Source organism: Leguminivora glycinivorella, chromosome 18, assembly GCF_023078275.1.
Source record: "Leguminivora glycinivorella isolate SPB_JAAS2020 chromosome 18, LegGlyc_1.1, whole genome shotgun sequence".
Taxonomy (NCBI): domain Eukaryota; kingdom Metazoa; phylum Arthropoda; class Insecta; order Lepidoptera; family Tortricidae; genus Leguminivora; species Leguminivora glycinivorella.
The window spans coordinates 13,628,862-13,647,478 of record NC_062988.1 but is presented as its reverse complement, the minus strand read 5'-3'; the positions used below and the strand labels follow the sequence as shown (position 1 = coordinate 13,647,478).

At 41.4% G+C, this 18,617-nt stretch overlaps 1 protein-coding gene across 1 annotated transcript; it reads left to right on the top strand.

Annotated features, from left to right (window-relative positions):
* Positions 1-2,826: 2,826 nt before the first annotated feature.
* On the top strand, positions 2,827-9,689 carry LOC125236012. Its single transcript, XM_048142693.1, has 3 exons — positions 2,827-2,928; positions 8,283-8,462; positions 9,534-9,689. The coding sequence occupies exons 1-3, from the start codon at positions 2,904-2,906 to the stop codon at positions 9,659-9,661; spliced, it is 333 nt and encodes a 110-aa protein (XP_047998650.1). The 5' UTR covers positions 2,827-2,903; the 3' UTR covers positions 9,662-9,689.
* Positions 9,690-18,617: the final 8,928 nt, after the last annotated feature.

Below are 18,617 nucleotides of genomic sequence, written 5' to 3'. Positions count from 1 at the left end.
TCGCGGCTCAATATTGGAATCTTTCGCTTGCAATATCAATATTGGCACGTGCGGTTAAACAACTTTGCCCCCTTGTAAAACAAATCGTCACTACTTTAAAAAAAACTTGTATCTTCGTCTGTCAATGAGAAGAAAATTGTAGTAAGTATATATGGAATGGATATAGACTTACTGCGTTTTAACTTTGAGAAGCAGCGTGAGATACGAGATTTTTTCAAAGTAATGACGAAATAACTATTGTAGCACCGCCCACATCTCTGCTTTTGCCATCTCTAAACCTTTACAGTGCAAGTAGTAGGTACTATTCCTTAAAGCATTATAAAAAGTTTATCCCATTCTATTTTTGTTGAAGAGTATTCTACACGTGTTCTCGTATCATCAGATAAATATCAAGTCACGTTTTTGTGTTATCAGTACAGGGACTTCAAAGCTTACGTAGGATTTTATTTAAATTGCCGCTGTAGGTAACCAAAAGCCCAAAGTCAATTTATGCCTACTTAAGGTATTTAAGAATTCACAACACAAGAGTAAAGATTTCGTAAACCAAAAGCCCGTTACGGTGTCAGAATAAATTGAGGATTTTAATACATTTTTCAACTTAGAGCGAAGTGGATTCGCAAAAGTCAAATACTATTTGTTCTTTCAATATTTCCAGACGCAAAAGAAATAGGTCTAAAAAATCCGAGACTATTTACTGTTTCTATTTGAATTTCTTTGATGATTTATCTTGAGTGTCTCACTATCATCCAATTAAGTCGGTTGCCATAGTCATTTATTTAACTAGCTTTGGATATAGTTTGTAAGACCCTTTAGCCATTTTTTTGTTCATATTTATAAGCCAAGGACAGACTTCACGAGGTTAGATGTGGGCGGCACCTTGCAAGGTCTTTATTTTGTGTTGTAGCATTAGCACAGAATATACAGGATGCATTTTGATAGCGGGTCAGAGAGGGCAGCTACCAGATCCCGTGCTGTTACGCGAAAACGGTCTTAGAAGACCTTCCTTCGATTTTTAATGTATACTCCAAACGCTAATTCGAGTCCAAAAAAAAAAAAAAACTACGACGTCAATGTCACTTAGCTGTCATAGCTGTCAATGTCACTTATGTCACTGTCAAAATACTATTCAGAATTCGTCAACCTTTTAAATTTGGCAGGGAGTAAAAGCCAAAGCAAAAAAAAAAAAAAACCTTTTAAATAAATACATTCTTTATAGCATAAATAAGAAACCCAAAATACAAAATTATACGTATGATCAAATTCGCGACTGGTGATGCTGGTGATGCGTGGTTAATGTTTTTTTCCCGTGTTGTGTGTGATGAACTTGCGAGTTTTTTAACACATGAGAAGTAAAATACATTTGCACCCGAGTGTAACACAAAACTTTTCCCCTCACTATAGAGAGGAAACTACAACGCAAAAAATGCGTTTATCACTGCTTCCAGTAGTTCCACAGCTGGTAAATCATCTTTATTCACAGACCAACCCCTATAGACATCTATTACAAGACGACTCGCGGTCGCCAGCCTTCCTAGTATTTGCACTGATATAAGCGCGGGCGCTCGCCGTGCCCGATCAGTATCGACCAAGTAACAGACCCGAAAGCAGCGGGTGTTTTTGGCACAAAAAAATTGGAAAAGGGTATTTTGATGCCTTAAAGATGTCCACCTGTAGTGTGAAATGGTGTGGAAAGGTAACAAGAAGCTCAAATTTAAAAACAGACGGCATTACATTCCACAAATAAGTCATATTTATAATTTATTCAGAGCCGGCATAGGTCAACTTACATTGGCCACTTACGCGTCAGTAGAGGGACAGTCATACTTCTGTCCCTTTTCATCTGGCGCGACTGCCCGCCGTCCTTGAAACGGCCAATCACAGCGCGCTTAACACATTCCCCGCCCGCTCCTCGCACCCCAAACACTGGTGACTCGTATCGCGAACCAAATATACAAGACTGCCACTCTATAGGAGGTTCTCTGTGTCTTTATTACTAGATTCACCTACTTTTATCAATTTTAAAGCAGTTAATTTTACTTTATTCAAGGTCAAATTACTTTACCCACTAGTGGATAAAATGCGTTTTTACCCGCTGGTATTAAAGGACAAAACACGTGTTTCCGAGCTAGTGAAGGGAAAAAATGTTTTTTTGTAAGACGGTATATTTATTCATTTCCAACTAAATAGAATAGTACATTAAGATACAAGTGTATAAAAAAGGAAGTTCGAAACGAGTGGCGATAAATTAAAACACTGCCGAAGGGAGTGTTTTAAATCGACACGACACGATAAAACTCATAAAAATGGTTATAATTTGAGATTATTCAATTTCGTTATTAGATTTAACTACATCGCTGTGAAATGTTGATAAACTTGAATAAGAACTGTAATTGACATGCCTTTACAGGGTTTGTTTTACGTACTACGCCCACGAATGTATAGATTATTATAGGTTCCTGATTACAGCATCGCTTTTCAAACTGGGTGGCACAGCCACATTATGTTATGAGGGCCCGCGGTGTATATAAATTACCTCAAATTCTTCTTCCTCCTCCTACCCTTATCTCACGTTATGTGGGGTCGGTACAACACGTCTTCCTCTTCCATTCTCCTCTATCTTTCATCATCTCAACACTCAAATCTTTCTTCCTCATATCCTCTTTCACATAATCCATCCAGCGTTGTTTGGGTTTACCCCTCCCTCTCCATCCATCAACCTTCATCTCCAACATTCTTCCAATTACCTCAAATTATCATATTTAAATGGTCGTGAAGTATTGATGTGATTTTAATTTCTCGGGCAATTAATTTCAATAATTACATTCCGTTAAATGTTGTTAAGTGTTTTTTTTACTGTTTAATGTATTTGTTATTACCTACGGACCTAGGTGGTGATACTTAGAATGGGCCGTTTCGCATTAATATGTGGTAAGTATACCTACCTACCTAATATAATAAGTACCTTTGGAGCAATGACAAGATTGTTTTCTTCTTATTTTTTAGTAAAATAGTGTGTTTTACTACGTCTACTTATACATATAAAATATATGTTAGCCACACAAATAAATGCCCTTAAGTACCTACCCGACCCTTTAGCACAACTTGCCTTGTCGCGCGCGAGTCCATACATCAGCAAGTATGGCCTCGCGCGCGACAAGGTAAGTTGTGCTAGAGGGGCAAGATTTTTAAGTAGCTAGGCCAAACCGGTTATCAAAAAAATTAGCAACAAGTTTGGTCATTTATTATAGATAATACTTTACGCAGAAACTTAAATAAAAAAAGAGTCAAAGCAAAAATCCAAAAACTGTTATTTACATTTTTGCAAATACCAAAATACCCATTTTGCGGCGGTTAAAGGTTTCTATCATTTACGCCGCTAAAAGCCGAAAACGGGCTTTTAACAGTTTTAGCTCTTAACTCAGATTGATGGCGGATAGTTATTGGCATTTATAAAAAATAAGTTCAAAAACTAAAACCCGACTACTATAAAATGTGCTCTAAAAAGTATGAAACAAGATAGAATTGTTTTATGAAATTATCATGCATGAAATTCACAGCTGTGTATTCTTTTCAATACATAAACTCAATGTTATAATAAGTTTGTAAATTTTAGAAATACTTGCTGAGATTCCGAAGATAACCGTGGTCGTATGCCACAATTATAAACTTTAAGGTAAGTGGCATACGACCACGGCCATCTTCTGAATCTCAGCAAGTATATCTAAAATTTACAAACTTATTATAACATTGAGTTTATGTATTGAAAAGAATACACAGCTGTGAATTTCATGCATGATAATTTCATAAAACAATTCTATCTTGTTTCATACTTTTTAGAGCACATTTTATAGTAGTCGGGTTTTAGTTTTTGAACTTATTTTTTATTTAACTTACTTTGGGGTTACTATTTTATTTATTAAGTATGAGGGCGCTGAAGGCGCCCGGCTTAGAAAGCCTGCGTCGGGCTTCGCCCGACACCTTAAAGGGCGCCGAGGGCGCCGGGCTTATTACAAGAAAAATTTAGGCTCGGCTTAGGACCGCGTGCGTCGGGCTTCGCCAGACATTTTAAGTTAGAGGGCGCCGAAGGCGCCCGGCTTAGGGCCGCGTGCGTTGGGCTTCGCCCGACATTTTAAGTTAGAGGGCGCCCGAGGCGCCCAGCTTAGAATCGCATGTGTCGGGCTTCGCCCGACACTTTAAGTTTGAGGGCGCCTTCGGCGCCCGGCTTAAGACCGCGTGCATCGGGCCTCGCCCGACACTTTAACTTAGAGGGCGCCGAAGGCGCCCGGCTTAGAACCGCGAGTGTCGGGCTTCGCCCGACTCTTTAAGTTTGAGGGCGCCTTCGGCGCCCTGCTTAGGACCGCGTGCGTCGGGCTCCGTCCGACATTTTAAGTTAGAGGGGCGCCGAAGGCGCCCGGCTTAGGACACCGTGCGTCATGCTTCGCCCGACACTTTAAGTTAGAGGGCGCCAAAGGCACCCGGCATAGAACCGCGTGTGTCACTTTTTGTTAGAGGGCGCCGAAGGCGCCCGGCTTAGAACCGCGAGTGTCGGCTTCGCCCGACTCTTTAAGTTTGAGGGCGGCTTCGGCGCCCTGCTAAGGACCGCGTGCGTCGGGCTCCGCCCGACACATTAAGTTTGAGGGCGCCTTCGGCGCCCTGCTTAGGACCGCGTGCTCCGCCCGACACTTTAAGTTAGAGGGCGCCGAAGGCGCCCGGCTTAGATACCGTGCGCCGGGCTTCGCCCGACACTTTGAGTTTTAGGGTGCCTTCGGCGCCCGGATTAGGATCGCGTGCGTCGGGCTCCGCCCGACAGTAGTTTGAGGGCGCCTTCGGCGCCCGGCTTAGGACACCGTGCGTCGTTCTTCGCCCGTCACTTTAAGTTAGAGGGCGCCTTCGGCGCCCGGCTTAGGACCGTGCGTCGAGCTTCGACCGACACTTTAAGTTTGAGGGCGCCTTCGGCGCCCGGCTTAAGACCGCGTGCATCGGGCCTCGCCCGACACTTTAACTTAGAGGGCGCCGAAGGCGCCCGGCTTAGAACCGCGAGTGTCGGGCTTTGCCCGACTCTTTAAGTTTGAGGCGCCTTCGGCGCCCGGCTTAGGACACTGTGCGTCGTGTTTCGCCCGACACTTTAAGTTAGAGGGCGCCAAAGGCACCCGGCATAGAACCGCGTGTGCCGGGCTTCGCCCGACACTTTGAGTTTGAGGGCGCCTTGGGCGCCCGGATTAGGATCGCGTGCGTCGGGCTCCGCCCGACACTAAGTTTGAGGGCGCTTTCGGCACCCGGCTTAGGACACCGTGCGTCGTTCTTCGCCCACCACTTTAAGTTAGAGGGCGCCTTCGGCCCCCAGCTTAGACCACGTGCGTCGGGCTTCGCCCGACACTTTAAGTTTGAGGCGCCTTCGGCGCCCGGCTTAGACGGCGTGCGTCGGGCTTCGCCCGACACTTTAAGTTAGAGGGCGCCTTCGGCGCCCTGCTTAGGACCGCGTGCGTCGGGCTCCGCCCGACACATTAAGTTTGAGGCGCCTTCGGCGCCCTGCTTAGGACCGCGTGCTCCGCCCGACACTTTAAGTTAGAGGGCGCCGAAGGCGCCCGGCTTAGGACACCGTGCGTCGGGCGAATTTGAGTTTTAGGGTGCCTTCGGCGCCCGGCTTAGGATCGCGTGCGTCGGGCTCCGCCCGACAGTAAGTTTGAGGGCGCCTTCGGCGCCCGACTTAGGACACCGTGCGTCGTTCTTCGCCCGACACTTTAAGTTAGAGGGCGCCTTCGGCGCCCGGCTTAGGACCGCGTTCGTCGGGCTTCGCCCGACACTTTAAGTTAGAGGGCGCCTTTGGCGCCCGGCTAAGACGACGTGCGTCGAGCTTCGACCGACACTTTAAGTTTGAGGGCGCCCTCGGCGCCCGGCTTAGGTCCGCGTGCGTCGGGCTTCGCCCGACACTTTAAGTTAGAGGGCGCCGAGGGCGCCCGGCTTAATACCGCGTGCGTCGGGCTTTGCCCGACACTTTAAGTTTAGACGCCGCTTAGGACCGCGTGGGTCTTTAAGTAGGTTTAGGACCGCGTCTACGGTATGTATAACTCTCATGAAGCATACCGTATACTGAAAGAGACAGGTATAGCTGACAATCAGTATCGTGATACCGCATTTCTCTCTCTTTATGAAAATTATATTAATTTTAGATGATTAACTGGCTTTCAATAATATATCGTCGTAGTGGAAACTCATTATGCCATGATGACGTAACATTTACTACATCTAGGGTGTCCTACAATCTATGATACACGTCAGAATGTCAAAACAGTGTCAAACTACTTCTAGTTGTTATTATGACAATTTGCTGTACGAAATTGAACTTTAGGTCGAAAAAATATTGCAAGTCTTTAATAAAATAATTATATAAAGCAGCCAAATTAGTTCCTTTGGCAAAAGCCTTTGTGTGTAACCGAAGTCGGATAATGCATGAAACTATGTCAGATCGCTTGCGGATTTGCAAATAGTCAATTTTTCCGAGAAAATACTGAATTATCCGGTGTAATCAGGTAATGCTGGAAATAAAAGCTTACAATATGTACATATTTGAAATGTGCTTATTAAGCCCTTTCAAATGATATACAACATGTCAACCTAACTTCATTTTATTTTTTTGCTTCGTTACTTTATGACCGCTAGAGGGCGCCATGTTTCGTTTGCTGTGACGTCATATAGCCTATAACCAGCGGACAATTAAGACGATTCGAATGACATATCGTTTGTCAAATTCTAACGAGTACTTTAGAAGTTATGAGGGAACAGATGAACATACATACATACATATATACATTACATACCCACATACATACCGGTCAAAATCATAACCCTCCTTTTGCGTTGCCGTAGTCGGGTAAAAATAGAGCTGTCAATGCTGTCATAAATATAAGGTTTAAAAATTTTAACGGATTTTGATTTCCCTGAGGCTTATGGTTATGGTTATGGGCTCCGTTTTTCCCTGAGGCTTTTCTCGGCTTCGTTGGTAATTACTAGATACCAACAACTAGTTCAACCTATAGTTTACCAGAAAATATAATTCTTTGATATTAATTTCAATTGCTCGGTAAATTGAGATCTCTTGTGCCAAAATTTATAACGTGTCGTGATGCCATCTTAAAAGCCAATTTTGTACATAATTGGATTACCTACTGTGTAAGTGTCGCTCACATTAGCGATATGTTAGTACCTACAGTTTAGTAGCCTTGGACCATTTAGGTAGCTACATATTTTGGGCAGCGATTTGTCGTAAACTTCGATGTATTTATTCCATTTACTTAGCCCTCGCAAAGGTGGGGCTGTCAAAACCGCTGCCAACTTATTTATTTATTTATCAAATAAGTTACACAGCATATCAGTGAAACCAAGGCACTGTGAAACATAAATAGTAAAAAACAGATCAAAAACAGACGAAAAAAAACAATACTTTATTTAGGGGATGACCTAACAGCGTGCCTCCGTTGCGTCGTCTGACACGGCGTAGGGTTCGTCAGGGTTATCTTGGCCTGACATTATCAGTTCGCTAATGGCTTGCGGCCTGGGAATGCAGTTACGCACGATGTGTGGGACTCGCCGTTTTTTCCCGTCCCCTCACGAGAGGGGACGGCTTGCGGCCTGCTACACCTCAGGGAGAATTCTCGCCCGACATAGACACTACCATTCATTGCCTGTTTAATAAAGAAATAGAATAGAATATAATAGAATAGGATCGTTTATTGCATGTCACAAATCAGATATAAAGGTGTTACATATAATGTGTGGTTAGTTTTGTAAGGACACAGCAAATCTAATACTTACATCTAACTTAAATATTAATGCTGAATAATAATTGAAAACTGTGGTGAAACAGTTAATAGAAATATACATTATTTATTCATGGCAAAGGGAAAAAGCTACACATAGAAATGAACAACAGAAAATAACCTACTCAACCAAAAAATTAAAATTTTGTAAAACCGCGACATAGTGGACCGAATTTCATGAGACATGGCTAAAACACTCCCGACTAATTCAGGTTTCAAACTAAACATCTAAATCTAAATGGGTTCATCCGTTCGGAAGCTAGGATGCCACATACAGACACATACACAGACAGACAGACAGACAGACATACAGACATACAGACAGACAGACAGACAAACAGACATACAGACAGACACACAGACACAGCTGGTGATAACCTGGGAGGCCAACGCTGATCTCCTTCAAGGCCATTAAGAGTGATACCACGGAAAGTACACTGTTTGGTGACATGAAACCTGTTGCAGCGTTTGTCCTGTTCGCCCGAGCGGAGTCGTACGTACTCCTCACGGCGAACGTGGACGATCTCCACGCGATGGCCAACCAGCTCTCCAAGTCGCCAGTCGTCCAGCAACTCAAGGAAATCTGGCGTCGCGCCAGCAAGACCTTTAATTCTCAGTACTCGAAGTTCCGTGCTGTAGATTCAGGTAATAATTTCTCCTTTTCGTGTTGACGATCCTTTTTTATACAATAAGCAGCAGCATGGCTGTCGCGTCCCTCAGATCTGGATCTGAGCAGTGATGTGGGCATACGTAGAATAATTGATATAATATTTAATTATTGGCCATCCCTTAGTAAATGGGCCTCTAAGACCAAAAGAAGCGTGAATTCGAACGATAAAGACCGTCTGTTTTGTTAAGAGTCGCCACAATGACTATGAAGGGATTAAAATTTTGTATTTGTTTTTTATAGTATAATAGATTAAAAGTTTAAGGCTAATTTTAGTGTCCATTAGACCGACGAGCGCGCAGAGCGATCCGCACGACTATTAATTTATTCCTCCGCGCGGACTCGTACTCTTGGCTCTAAAATGTACACTGAACTTAACACATATTATCCCGCTTTCCATCAGGCGGGCCGTATACCTGTTTGCCACCGACGTGGTATAAAAAAAATAGTCCGTGAAACCAGAGGAATAAGTAAAGGAAGAGTTGTAACTCCATACATCAGTGAATGCGGGTTATTTGTAGTGACATCTAGCGACAATCACGCGTCCATCACGCGTCAAATAGCGTAAATTATCAGTGCAGTACTTGTCAATAGATGTCGCGACGAACGAAATGTCTACTGCTCACCAATTTTTAGCTAATATTACCATACTATTAATCAGTATTCTGTTTTTAATTCCTTCTGCTTGTAATATGAGTTGTAAACTGTTCTTATATTAAATTTTTGGCAGACGAGACACTGTTGACATCTAGTATCGAGTAGTGCTATTTGACGCATGATTGTCGCTAGGTGTCACTACAAATAACCCGCATTTACTGATGTATGGAGTTACAACTCTTCCCTTACTTATTCCTCTATGGTGACACTTAAACCAGCCTAAGTGCGTTTTCACATTATCCGATCCGATATCGGTTGTCGGACTGATATCCCATACATTGCAGGCGCCATCTTGGATTTTTTCTATTGAAATCCTTCAGACATCCGATATCGGATCGGATAATGTGAAAACGGACTAAAGAGCTATGCAGAAATTTCTGATCTGGTTGCAGATGAAGATGCAAGCAAGGATGGAGAAAGCCCCGTGATGAGAAGCCACCGCCGCAAAGCCATCAACCACTTGGTGGAATTGGGACGCAACGCTTCTATCTATCTCAAGGAAATGTTTGACAATCTTTGAATATCAATAAATGACGATGAATATAAAATTTGTTTTAAACAAATTTACATTACCTATAAAAGCAATTATTAGCAAGCTAAGTGGATGCCTCAAATTAAGCGCGGACGTGGCAGGCCCAGACGGAGATGGCGGGACGACTTTGACACCTTCGTGACTAATTGGCCAGAAATAGCACACCAACGGGAGCTGTGGAAATCACGGGGAGAGGCCTTTGCCCAGCAGTGGGACACATAAACGGGCTATAAAAAAAGTGCTTTACATAAGAAGTTACATAATAAATATACATAAACCTAAATATATATTTCCAAAAATACATACATACATACATACATATATAAAAACAACTAGGAATCCTTCATTCTACTTTAGTGTACGTTTATGAATAACGGGGTAAGTAAGTATGGTAAATATCAGAAAGGGTGAGTAAAACAATCTGAAAGGTTCTAAGTTTTACTTAAAGGTTTTTTTAATCTAATCCAAATTTGGTTATGGTAGCTGAAAAAGTATACAGAATTGTATAACGCAAGTTTCTAGCGGGAAATTACTAAATAATTATTATTTAAATTTTAACTTCTGATTAGCAGAAACGTCTGCGCTGGAGTATCGATTCAGAGGCCGTGAGTTCAAGTCTCACCCATGGCAGACATTTTCCACTTTTAAATTTAAAAATATTATTTAGTAAATACATTATCTATTGTTGTATTTTGCTTTGGACCTTGTAGTACCTATAGGTACTCTTGTATATGCGAACTAAAGCCAAGCGATAAAAGGTAGCTTAATAATGTCAGATTGTACGACAACGAGAGACGTGAGCCGACTGCGCGAATGAGTCGCGCTTTCTTACGTCAGAAATTGCTTGACAAATATATCGGGTGCACCTGCCCGGTAATTAATGGACAACCTTTTAACCACCAAGAGGGCACCTTACAGAAAATCGACATTAAGGTTTAGTAAAAGTCGCCTGGTTTTCGAGATTTTCACACTTTCTAAGATTTTCACACTTTTTAAAATTTTAGGTAGTAGGTATTAAAATTTTAAAAATTGTGAAAATCTCGAAAACCAGGCGGCTTTTACTAAACCTTAAAGTCGATTTTCTGGACCAATATAAGGTGCCACTCAGGCAAATAAGGGGTTAAAAGAAAACGAAACTATGGCATTGCAGTGACAGGTTGCCAGCCTTTCGCCTACACCACAATTTAACCCATATCCCATAGATTTTCTGGACCAGTATAAGGTGCCCTCTTGGTGGTTAAAAGGTTGTCCATTAATTACCGGGCACCCTGTATAATATCAAATCGTACGAGAGCAGCGAACGTGTGCAGGCAGCGAAGGGAGCCGACCGCGCGAATGATGAGTTCGCGCGGCGAATCCCGCGTGACATCGTCCATCGACACCCCTACTCCCTCCCACCGCGCCCGCAGCGGCGCGCGGTGTCTCCGCCCGCCTGTGCTTGTATCGTCCTTCAATTTCTTTACATATCGAAACTTATTACTGAAGAAGAAGGTTCAAAATTGAATGAATACAGGTGTATAGATATTTATGTAGCTGACCGTACGATAAAAAGTATAATTCATACACTTAATTGTAAAAATGTAATGTATACGGATTAATAATGTATACGGATTAATTAATTTAATATAGATAGGTAATTATTGATATATGGCAAAACGAAGGAAATTGTTTACACCTCCTCAAATAAGTATCTAATGATAATTTTTAATTTACCATGTTACTTCACGTACCTAGGTACTTATTTTAAAAACCCTAAAAATGTCTATTGAGTTTCTGCCACAGACCACCATGTGGTTTCTGCATATTCTGCGCTGTGCATAGAATTTGCAGAGACATTGCAGAGAGCGCACGCAGACACCGGCGCGGCGCCAGTGGACGCGTCTGTGTGCGTGAGCTAGGTATGCATACAACTACAACTACTGTAGGCACCACCCCCCTCAGTAGATCGATGCGATAACATCAATTTAAAAACTTCCCGAGCCTCGTGGCGCCCACCATACAAAATTTTTGCTAGGGAATTTTGATTCTTATTGTACTTGAGATTGAATTCAATTTCAGTTATTCGAAAAATTTTATAAACAAAAGAAATTATATTTTATTTGTTTATGAGAGTTAAAATTCCATTGAAACCATTATGTACTTTAGAAAGTACATTCGGCGCCACGAGGCTAGATACAATGTCACCTACAAATTCGACACTCAAGTGTCCGATCGCTTAGTTGCAAATGTGTGCGTCTAGTTGACAAACGAAAACTTCGGAATGTAGTAAAAATTATTTTCATTTTTTTACAAAAACAACGTTATTTCTTAGTAATTAAAGTTCAATTTCAAATGCAAGTAATTGGCGGTTATGACATTAATAAATGTGATCATCGCGCAAGCCATAAAATTTTATTACCGCAGGTGGCAAGTGTGCATATTTTTAAACAAATCTACGTACCTTATTGCAACCAACATACGTTTAATTCAGTTCGCGCTGCTGCGCGGTAGTTTAGAACGATGCGATAGTCCATCGATAATCAGATAATCACCTAAAAACGCGACGAACGCCGTCCACTGCCGCGATCTAGATAATGAATATGACACTGAATTGTGCAAACTATTGGACATACATAAACCGTGGACGTGGCCTTGAGCGTTCGGATGAATCGGATGGTGTCCTACCGCTATCTGAGGCGCTGAATGTTTTAAGACTGTGCACACTTAGTGCGTTTTCACATTATCCGATCCGATATCGGATGTCGGACCGATATCCCATACATTACAGGCGCCATCTTGGATTTTTTCTATAGAAATCCTTCCGACATCCGATATCGGATCGGATAATGTGAAAACGGACTTACGCCGTGTCTTGCGTGGGCGACGGTCGCGCGACCGTCGCCTTCACGTCTCATCGCATCGTCTACTTCCATATCGATAAGGTTTGATTTCGTATGCGTCGCATCGCCGTCGCGCGACAGTCGCGGTCGTCAGCCGCGTCCGTCAGACGCGTTCCATAATTTGTTTCAAGCTTTATACACAAGTTTTCCTTTCAATAGCAATAGCTAACGTAACGCTTGGCTTGAGTAATAAAAACTGTATAGTTAAATTAATGAAATATGTATAAGTAGGATATTGAAATCTTCTTTCTTCGTTGAGCCATCACAGCTAACTTTAACTTACAAACGGTCTTAAGCACCTGCACTTCTGAAGGCGCTTAAGTCATTTTTGCTAATAAAAAAAACCACAACGTTCTATGAACATTAGTCAAGTGCGAGTCGGTTTTCGACTTTTCCATACAAAGAACTCATGAGCGCCTGAACGACTATGATGGCAAAGTTAACGTTTCGCACTTTCAAGACTTTACGTATATATCTCGGAAACGATAAGAGATAGAGCAAAATGGACTTCAGATTTGTGCTTTCGGTGGCACAAATTCTATGTTTTCGTCAACAGACACTTTTTTTGGACCGATTTGAATAAAATTTTGCTCAGTCAATTTATAAACAGTCTTAAGCGCCTCCTTTTTAGTAGGAACTTAAGTCATTTTGTACAAATGAAAAAAAATTTGAACAAGTTCTAAAAGGAAAAAGACAGAAATGAATTTCTTTATACCTGTCCAACTCGCTTACACAATTTTAAGACGTTTAGTAACTACTTGCAGCGGCAGTGAGTGAAATTCGTAATCTGAGTTTTTTCTCTTAAGTCCGACTTACGCTTGACTGTAGATTTCTAATAGGTTTTCCTGTAATCTACAGGGAGAGGGCTATCGCGTGTATTTTTTTGAAAAACGCTAAGTAGTTTCGGAGATTATAAGCATTTTCTTAAATTACTTCTATTACCAAAACAAAAAATATTAAAAAATATATTTCAGATGCTGATCTGCCTTTCATTTGATATGTAACACAATATAGTTTTGATAACTTTGATTTTTAATTTTCCGTGACCCCTATTGAATTTCATTTAATTAAATTACATGTCCGTTTTGGGCTAGGTTTACTACGTGTGTTTCAAGTAAATCGGTCCAGGTTTCGGAATCGGCTGTGACAGAGGGAGACAGACACGCGAGTTGGCGTTTTTCCTCTTTGAGGTACGGAACCCTAAAAAGCAATTATAAGCAGCATGCCTTACTCTGTCTGCCTGCCTGGAACCGCCTATTGAAACAATTTTTCGTTCTCTCTTGTTAGGAGGGAACGTAGAAGTTGGCGTGCCACTGAAACCGGTATGCACTAGAGGTATTACCGGTATGCACTAGAGGTAAATATTTCAATGGTTTAGGAACAATACATTTTAAGTGCACTCAAGAACTTCACGACCTAACCTAACTAGTTTATATATGTAGGTATCTATTTATTAAGGTTTTGTCTTCTATTTATTACTATCTTTTGCCCGCAGCTTCGCTCGCGTTAGAAAGAGACAAAATGTAGCCGATGTCACTCTCCATCCTTTCAACTATCTCCACTTAAAAATCACGTCAATTTGTCGCTCCGTTTTGCCGTGAAAGACGGACAAACAAACAGGCACACACACTTTCCCATTTATAATGCTATGGAATGCTAAATACAAATGTTCACTCCCTATTTTAGGACAGTGGCTCTTTAGGGAGCGTAGGTTCGAATCCTACCGACTGCGCCATGTATGGGACTCGTAAGTCAAACACGAGTTCGAGACAAAGACCTTATTCAAATCCAAGTATTGGCTTCGTGCGAAGTGCATGGAGGATTGTGGTTGTCATCTATAAAACTCATAAAATATAATACAATGTGTAATGTTTGATATGGGGCAAATGCGATCGCAAGTGCTTGCCGTAGTGGTCAAAATCGACACTGATTGTGGTTTTTTTCATATTTTTTAAACATATGTCATCTATCAAATATTAATATTATCTCTTATAAACCCTTATTCATATAATACAATGTGTAATGAAAAAAAAAATCAGCCCCCACTATGTAGGGGGGTACATCAATGTTGTTTCGTTGTTAATTGTTAAAAACGGACGGACGGACAGACAGACATGATATAAGGCATAAATAAAAATGTCATAAATAGTCGTTGCACGTTCTATGCGTTTCTTAGAGCACACTGGAAATTGGATCAAAGAACTAAATGGATAGCTACGGTGAAAAGAAAACGTAAGTGACATGTCAAAACAAACCATTATAATAAATTATATTTAAGCTTTGTTTACCTAATATTGTTCAATACGCTGTTAGTATTTTTCCTACCGTAAAAGATTATGCTTAAAGATTCAGGCCTAGCCTGGGAATAGGCCCGTGTCGGATATTTCTGCGGCCGCGGACATGACTAGGTACTTACGTTTAGATTTGTTTTATATGGCATTAACGGGACGGAGGTTTAGCGAATACCATATCATTAGCTCGAAGAACTTGTACCATTACTCCTATGTTCTTCAAGATTCTTTATATGCCCTGCCAGCACCAATTTATTGACTCTTTCTGTAGTCTGGGGTTGGAAGTTTATACCGTGAGTAATGCTTTGGAAACTGATTTTTGGTATTATATCCATGTCTTTATAATCTATAAATTACTTAAATTGAAATAGTAGCTCTTGTTATTCGATTTATTTAAAATTAACGAAAAATCGTTAAAATATAATGTTTGTTTACATGTCATTTTTTGTCATTTTCCACTTCAAGTTCACATGGTAGTGGGCGTAATTGTCGTGCACGTAGCCAATACCCACATATACCAATTCCTAACATACCCACAAGAAAGAGACGTAAAATAGCTTATGTCACTTTCTACCTCTTCAACTATCTCCACTTAAAAATCACGTCAATTTGTCGCTCCGTTTTGCCGCGAAAGACGGACAAAGAAACAGACACACACACTTTCCGGTCTGGCGTAGTCGGTAGTGACCCTGCCTGCTAAGCCACGGTTCCGGGTTCGAATTCCGGTAAGGGCATTTATTTGTGTGATGAGCACAGATATTTGTTCCTGAGTCATGGATCTTTTTCTATATATATATAAGTATTTATATATTATTTATATCGTTGTCTGAGTACCCACAACACAAGCCTTCTTGAGCTTACCGTGGGACTCAGTCAATCTGTGTAAGAATGTCCTATAATATCTATTTTTTTTTTGTAATATTAGTATGGATAATCGAATAAAAAAAATCAATGGTTGTAAAATATTGTTAAAAACATAATAAGGTAAAATACCCCATAATGGACGGTGATGCCATTATGGACAAAAAAACACAAATCCTTAAAAATAAGTATCTAAAATAAGTTTCTAAAAACTGACGGCTATGTACCATAAACTAGAGTTATAGAGCTGTTTCATTTTGAAGTTTCAATTAATTCGGTTATTTCTGAAGGATTTGGCGGCAAGATAAAATTCACCAGTTTACTGAAAAAAATATCAAGACGAATTCTTAGTAATGTTGCTAAGAGAGTTGAGTTCATGTATAAAATAATAAAAAAATAACGCACGGTGTAATCTTGAATGCGTTTTACTTATTGCATTAAGCATGAGATAAGGTATAAAACATACTAGTTTGTTGCTCCAAAGATAGTAAGAATTGACGTTATTTTGCGAGTGTCCATTACTGGACCCGAAAAACTGCGTACCTCCTATGATGGACAAGGAACAATTTACAAAACCAAAATTTACAAGAAACAATCCTATGTTAAAATAACCCAAACTAATTGTATTTATGGTGTATAAAATTGACTCATTGCGTATCAGTTGGCTTTAAAAGTAAAATTTTAAACTTATTTCACTGTCCATAATGGGGGATCCATTACTGGAGAACTGCCGTCCATAATTGGAGAAAAAACACCTAGTTTTAATTTGTTAACTATGAAGAAACCAATAGGAGTATCTATTTTGCAATAAGCTTGAAATGTAAAAGAAGGATAGGACATTCAAGATTTAACACGCTTAGCCGCAGAATTTTTACATTTATCAGTGAAATATCAAAAACAGGCGAATTTTTTTCTTAAACTGTCCATGATTGGGTCCGTCACCTTACATTTATTTACATAAAACACATTTACACAAAACGATATGACGTAATGCGACTTTCAATCGTATTATTTGCTCTAAAGAAAAAGAAAATTGTCTGTGTTGTCATCACTCGCGAGAACGCACTCAAATTAACTTTAAATAGCTCTCAAGTCAGCGATATTGAATTCATTCGATTGTATTGTATGAATTCCGTCTAATAAAGAATTCCAATAATACTTCAAATGACGGGAAATGTTTTTCATTACTGAAATGTGACCTAAATTGTGATAGAACATGCAATGAAAGGTTCACCCTGTTGTGGCATAATTTTTTTATGAATAATTCTATTGTGCATAATCGATTTAGTCATAATTGGCTTTGTGCATAAACTGCTATGGCATAGTCAAGTTTAGCATAATCTGTTTAGGCAGATTTGGTGCTCCGAATCATTTTTAGGGTTCCGTAGTCAACTAGGAACCCTTATAGTTTCGCCATGTCTGTCTGTCCGTCCGTCCGTCCGTCCGTCCGTCCGCGGATAATCTCAGTAACCGTTAGCACTAGAAAGCTGAAATTTGGTACCAATATGTATATCAATCACGCCAACAAAGTGCAAAAATAAAAAATGGAAAAAAATGTTTTATTAGGGTACCCCCCCTACATGTAAAGTGGGGGCTGATATTTTTTTTCATTCCAACCCCAACGTGTGATATATTGTTGGATAGGTATTTAAAAATGAATAAAGGTTTACTAAGATCGTTTTTTGATAATATGAATAGTTTTGGAAATAATCGCTCCTAAAGGAAAAAAAAGTGCGTCCCCCCCCCCTCTAACTTTTGAACCATAAGTTTAAAAAATATGAAAAAAATCACAAAAATAGAACTTTATAAAGACTTTCTAGGAAAATTATTTTGAACTTGATAGGTTCAGTAGTTTTTGAGAAAAATACGGAAAACTACGGAACCCTACACTGAGCGTGGCCCGACACGCTCTTGGCCGGTTTTTACGCATAAATTTTATGTGCATAAGCTTAGTGTTCCGATTTAATGTTTTGCCGAATTTATTTTGGTGGGTGGGTTTCACTTTTACCTAGCAGTGCGTTTTTGTTCTTTTTCCTAGCGGTAATTTTCTGTTGTGGTCGCAGTTCTAACCTAACCTAACCCACTTTTCCCTAGTGGTGCTTTTCTGTTGTGGTCGCAGTTCTAACCTAACCTAACCCATTTTTCCCTAGCGGTGCTTTTCTGTTGAGGTCGCAGTTCTAACCTTTTTTTTTTGTTTAGGGGGGAAAATGCGTTCCGCATACCACTCGGGTGCGAGGGGGGACCCGAGCGGTTATGTGGGACTCCCGTATTGGCTAATGAGGCCACGGTATACCCACTAAAAACCCCCCCACATGCCACCTCACCGCTTTGTTGGCGGGGTTACCGGAACACTTGCGCTCACAACGGCGGCAGCCGCCCACGTGCAGCTTCTCCGCGGATGCCCAAAGGCCCTCCACAGTGAGTGCGCCGGATGACAGGGCGCACCTTCCTCCTCGGCCGCTTATAGGTACAGTGACGGACCCCCTCGAGTCCGCCACAAAGAGGCCATGGGCGCCAGAATGTTCCGGCGCCCAGCGGTGGAAATGGTCTTTGGTTCCACCGCTAACCAAGTCGGCCGCAAAGGATAGGGAGAACGGCGCACCGTAATACCGGCACTCCTCTTCTCTTGCGGCCCCACCAATGCCGCTACAGCGGAGCAGCCCCGCCAAGGTCGCAGGGGGTAGGGAGAGTGGCGCACCGTTATACCATCACGCCTCTCCCCCTGCGATCCCACCTCGGCTACCGTGGGAGGGCACAGAGCGGCATCCCATACTGCCGGATCTTCCCTCCCACGGCAGTCCTCCTAGAAGCATCTCAAGTGGGCTTTACAAGCCCACTTGGAGCGTCCTCCTCGGGCCAGCTCGCCCATCAACAAGCCGGCCTTGGTTGCTTCTTCGCTTCACCGTGGTGACC

Excerpts from the sequence above, each read along its gene's own strand:
- LOC125236012 (XM_048142693.1), top strand. The coding sequence starts at position 2,904 with ATGGGCCGTTTCGCATTAATATGTG. Across the intron at positions 2,929-8,282 it reads CCGTTTCGCATTAATATGTG|CGTTTGTCCTGTTCGCCCGA; the intron begins GTAAGTATACCT and ends AACCTGTTGCAG. Across the intron at positions 8,463-9,533 it reads GTTCCGTGCTGTAGATTCAG|ATGAAGATGCAAGCAAGGAT; the intron begins GTAATAATTTCT and ends ATCTGGTTGCAG.